This window comes from Rutidosis leptorrhynchoides, chromosome 2 (assembly GCF_046630445.1).
Source record: "Rutidosis leptorrhynchoides isolate AG116_Rl617_1_P2 chromosome 2, CSIRO_AGI_Rlap_v1, whole genome shotgun sequence".
Lineage (NCBI taxonomy): Eukaryota > Viridiplantae > Streptophyta > Magnoliopsida > Asterales > Asteraceae > Rutidosis > Rutidosis leptorrhynchoides.
In genome coordinates, this window is record NC_092334.1 from 687,565,742 (window position 1) to 687,571,797 (window position 6,056).

Below are 6,056 nucleotides of genomic sequence, written 5' to 3' on the forward strand. Positions count from 1 at the left end.
ACATTATTGTTTATACACCAACATTTTCTCATGAGAGTAAGAAAATGAGAGGGTAGGGGTGTTGGGTAATCGGTCAAAAAATTGTCGGTTTAACACGGGTAAGAAAATGAGAGGGTAGGGGTGTTGGGTAATCGGTCAAAAAATTGTCGGTTTAACACGGGTAACTTTGGTGGAGGTTGAATGGGTAGGCTACAATTGGGTTGACCAAAATTAATTTTGTCTGAATTCTGTGTCTATAAACATCAAGTGTGTCATATTGGTACATTACAAAAATAACATATGTATTTGAAGAAAATTGTTTGATTAGGCGGTATTAATGCACTTGGAGCGACTTTGTCCTCTTTGACTTATTTCAAGTGAAACTAAATTTATGTCTTTCCTGTTGTGTCAGTGAAGACGAAACCTATTTACATTTTGCGTTCCTTGACCCAGTGAGAAATTTTGGTCAAATTTAATTTTGGGTGATCATTCATAACTAATTACATTTGCACATTTTATTGCCGAAACCCGCAATTTTTACGGGTCTTAAGCTAGTTGTACCAACTATAGCAAAAAAAAAAAAAAAAAAAAAAAATCGGGTTAAGAATATAAGACATTTTGATATAACTTTTATCAGTTTTATTCAAATAAATTTTTGGTAAAACGATTTAAATGCTACCTATTAATTTCAATAATAGCTACTACATTTTATTAGATTAGAAAAATGCGATTTACACTTTTACCCAAATGTTGATGGCACTTATAACATTTGTCTATTATTATTTTTAACTCAAATTTGTACTTTATTTTCCATTGTTGTATATGCAATCACAAACAACGGGTCCTTCGACGATTTCGTTGCCCACCAATCCGAAAACCATTGCTTCGAAGCTTCCCACGAATTTGTATCCTTCATAGAGACATCAACCCGTGATCGAAAGAATCATTTCTATTACCGCTAGATAAAAAAAACTGGTTTTTTAGTTAGACAACTATTTACGGAAGCAAGCCACTATGAATCCTTGATCAACTAATTAGTGACCCTATATTCATATTCATATTCATATTAGAACTTATTCAAAGACCTAAATGTGAATGAAAAGGAGTCATTTCCAAAATTACAACCCATCATGTTAGCCATTCCTATAGATAATTAAATGTTCCAACTTTATCATAAGTTTTTATCCAATTATCATAAGTTTTCATCAAAATATATAATATAATTACAAATTAAATTTCATATCTCTTTGGTTACACCGGCGTTTATGGTAGGTAAAAAATAGAAATAAAACGATTAAAACATAACTAATGATTATTTCTTTATTCCTTATATGATAATAGGTACACCTAATCCAACTTATTGTCAACTTTATTTTCCTAATTAAAATCGTTACTTTGATTACATACAAACAATATGAAACAAGAGATTAAACACTCAGAATTTTTTTTACTTCAAAACCCTATATATTACAGAGTACTAACAAAGAGGAGAGATACAAAAATCTCATTTTAAGGAAGAAATTACAAAACAAAATAAGATATAAACTAATAAACATAAGACATTTTTAATATCGATACATATGTTTATTCGATCCGTTATAATTAGCATAGGCAGCAAGTTGATCTTCCCTATAAGGAAGATAAGGTGGAACACGAATATTTCCAATTTTCGTTTTGTAAGCCGGAACTCTATGTTCTGTCTTAGTAGCTGCTACTCCTGAAGTAGCAGCTACTTTACCAATTTTTTCGATGTTCTTCACTTTTTCTATATGCATTTTTCGCTTCGGTGAAATTGGAGGCAGAAACAAGACTACCGGTGGTGAATCACGATCCTCGATTTTCGGTTTTGGTGAAATCGGAGTAGAGAAAAGTGGTACCGACGGATCCTTACCATAACTGTCATCACTATAACTTCGTTTAAGTAGATCTCTAACTTTCCATCGTTTTGATGTACCACCAATCGAAATCGAATTACTCTTCCTATGTTTACCACGTGCGGACATCTCCGGCTTCCATACGCAATACGTGTCCGGCGTTAATCCTTCCAAATCGTCCGCTTCTGACGATGAAGTTGATGGTGAATCACGATCTTCAATAAATAAATTCATTAGAGAACGACGTTGCGATGAAGTCGAAGTTGAAGCAACATCTGTAGCTGGAACTATTTCAGAAGCAGCTGAAACTTGAGCTGGAACTATTTCAGAAGTAGTTGCTGAAACTTGAGCCGGAACTATTTCAGAATTAGTATCTGAAACTTGAGCTGGAACTATTTCAGAAGTAGTAGTTGAAACTAGAGCTGGAGCTGGAGCTGAAGTAGAAATTGATTCAGTATTCGTTTCTGGATGATCAATACTGCATATATCTAGGTCTAATAATAAACTTCTATCAAACAACGGGTACGATGTAATTTTATCGCCAGTGAATACATCATCAGTAGTCACTGGCGACAAATTTAAGCCATTAAAAGCAACAGAAAACTCAAACTCATGTTGGTCGTCTTCTTTGACCGATTCTTTTTCTTGATATATATTATCTTTGCTACAAGAACTATTGTTTGCATCGACGTTGTGGGCGATATTTGTAGGATTATCGTCGTCGCTAAAGCTGAAAACGTGCTCGTTGTCCAACCCGTTTTCCGTTAGGAATTCGTCGACGACTCTATCGGCGATATTGGAGATGTTGTTGAAGGAATGTACGCTGAAGCTCGGTGATATGTAATCCGTAGAAGTTGATTCCATGGTTGTTAATCTGAAGATTTGTTGATCGGCTGGTAAAATGATTTTAAAATAATTTTGAAAAGGTTTTTGTTTGTGTGTTTGAAATGAAATGAAATAAAATAAAATGTGTTAATTTATAAGTCGTTTGGAAGGGTGAGTGATTGTTTTCAAGTAGACTATATAAAAACGTCCCATGGCTTCTAGAATGAGAATCTACAATATTTTATTGGAGTGTGTTTATTGTATACGTAATAATAATATATGTAAAATAAATGTGTATACGAAATTCTTCGCCATACACATCATAAAATGTAGAATTTTTCAAACGATAAATGTAGATTAATATTAAAAGTTTAGAAACTCCAAAATTTCTACGAATATTATTTCTACCTCAAAATTTCAACCTAAAGAAAAGAAAATTGCATATCAAATCATAAATATCACATTTCTTAAACGAGTAGGAATTGAAAGAAATGTAACACTGTTACGGAATTTCCAAATCATTCATAACTTCAATACTGCAACTCTCAATGGCGGAGCCAATAGGGGTGCTTTGGGGTGCTGAGCATCCCCTATTGAGTTCATATACTTCTATTGACAATGGTCATCCTGGATTTCTGAGTTAGTAATGTAATTTTTATGGGCAAATATGATATTTTGGATATATAAACCAAGTTATATCGCTAATTTCAGTTTAACGAAGTTACTATGGATAGTTTAAGAATTAGGGTTTATGTTTGAGGAAGAGATTTCAATCAACAGTATGGTTCCTGGAAGAACAAAAGATGTTTCAAAATGTTTCATTAATTACCCCTGGTTATTATAGTTAAGTTAAAATCCTCAAGTTTGTTACTTTAGCACATTAGTCCCTAGTCCCTATATTTGTGATCCTATAAGGCTGTAAGTTATGGATGAGATGGTTTTAGTTGTTTTAAAATGACTTTTTTGCTCCGTTGGTCCTTCATTTATACACGAAATTGCAATCCGAGTCCCTTAACTTCTTTTTTGGATTTTCGGGTCCTTTAAATTGCAAAATTTAGCAATTCGAGTCCTTCCGTCAGTTTGCCGTCTAAATTAGCCGTTAACCCTTGACATGTGCCACGCATGTGAGGGTAAATTCGCCTGTTTACGTTTTTCACTAAAAATGAGGGACCACCTATGTAAAATTTTTTTTAACACTAAAATATCATAACCCACCCCAAATTCATGTTCATCTTCATCTCATTCACTCAAACCCATCAAAATCAAACAAAAAATGACTCAATAAATAAACTGTAGTGACCCGAACTTTTCCATGTTTATATATATTAAATGAAATTGTTATTTACATGATTAAGTGTTTTCAACATGTTAAGCAATCAAACTTGTTAAGACTTGATTAATTGAAATAGATTTCATATAGACAATTGACCACCCAAGTTGACCGGTGATTCACGAACGTTAAAACTTGTAAAAAAACTATATGATGACATATATGGATATATATATATATAGTTAACATGATATTATGATAGGTAAGTATCTCATTAGGTATTGTAACAATGAGTTATATACATAAAAATGAGTCTATTAAATTAAGAAACTCGAAAACGATATATATAACGATTATCGTTATAACAACGTCTTACTAAATACATATGAATTATATTAAGATATTAATACACTATGTTTAATCATGATAAATGATAAGTAAACATGACATTAAGTGTATTAACAATGAACTACATATGTAAAAACAAGACTACTAACTTAATAACTTCGAAACGAGACATATATGTAACGATTATCGTTGTAACAACATTTAACTGTATATATATCATACTAAGATATATTAATATATTATAATATCATGATAATGTAATAATTTAACATCTCTTTTGATATAATAAACAATGGGTTAACAACATTTAACAAGATCGTTAACCTAAAGGTTTCAAAACAACACTTACATGTAACGACTAACGATGACTTAACGACTCAGTTAAAATGTATATACATGTAGTGTTTTAATATGTATTCATACACTTTGGAAAGACTTCAAGACACTTATCAAAGTACTTCTACTTAACAAAAATGCTTACATTTACATCCTCATTCATTTTCATCAACAATTCTACTCGTATGCACTCGTATTTGTACTCGTACAATACACAGCTTCTAAATGTATTTACTATTGGTATATACACTCCAATGATCAGCTCTAAGCAGCCCATGTGAGTCATCTAACCATGTGGGAACCATCATTTAACATCTAGTATGAAATATCTCACAAAATAACAAACTAATGGAGCCTATATGATGGATCAATATTCACGTGAAGTATGGTGTACACAAACACTTTCATTTTGCAACTTACATGCATCAAACTACTCTCTCTCAAGTGTTCTTCCATTGTTCTAAGTGTTCTTCATCATCTTCATCAAAATCTAGATCAATCTAGTTCATAAATCCATACATAAACCAAGTTATAAAACAACTATTCAAGAACACACCAACAACACTTCCAAGTTTGCTAGCTTACTTCCAATCTTGCAAATCCACTTTGAGTGATCATCCAACCTCAAGAAATATTTCTTATTTACAGTAAGATATCTTTCTAATATAAGGTAATACTCATATTCAAACTTTGATTCAATTTCTATAACTTTAACAATCTTATTTCGAGTGGAAATCTTACTTGAATTTGTTTTCGTGTCATGATTCTACTTCAAGAACTTTCAAGCCATCCAAGGATCCTTTGAAGCTATATCTATTTTTCTCATTTCCAGTAGGTTTATCCACAAAACCTGAGGTAGTAATTATGCTCATAACATCATTCGATTCATATATATAAAACTACCTTATTCGAAGGTTTAAACTTGTAATCACTAGAACATAGTTTAGTTAATTCTAAACTTGTTCGCAAACAAAAGTTAATCCTTCTAACTTGACTTTTAAAATCAACTAAACACATATTCTATATCTATATGATATGCTAACTTAATGATTTAAAACCTGAAAACACGAAAAACACCGTAAAACCGGATATACGCCGTCGTAGTAACACTGCGGTCTGTTTTGGTTTGGATAATTAAAAACTATGATAAACTTTGATTTAAAAGCTATTCTTCTGGAAAAATGATTTTTCTTATGAACATGAAACTATATCCAAAAATCATATTTAAACTCAAAGTGAAAGTATATTTTCCAAAATGGTCATCTAGACGTCGTTCTTTTGACTGAAATGACTACCTTTACAAAAACAACTTGTAACCTGTATTTCCAACTATAAACTTATACTTTTTATGTTTAGATTCATAAACTTAAGTTCAATATGAAACCATAGCAACTTGAATCACTCGAAATGGATTTAAAACGAAG

At 31.7% G+C, this 6,056-nt stretch overlaps 1 protein-coding gene across 1 annotated transcript; it reads right to left on the reverse strand.

Annotated features, from left to right (window-relative positions):
- Positions 1 to 1,424: 1,424 nt before the first annotated feature.
- Positions 1,425 to 2,829, reverse strand: LOC139894039 (uncharacterized). Its single transcript, XM_071877239.1, has one exon. It carries the CDS (start codon positions 2,715 to 2,717, stop codon positions 1,545 to 1,547), a length of 1,173 nt encoding a protein of 390 aa, XP_071733340.1. The 5' UTR covers positions 2,718 to 2,829; the 3' UTR covers positions 1,425 to 1,544.
- Positions 2,830 to 6,056: the final 3,227 nt, after the last annotated feature.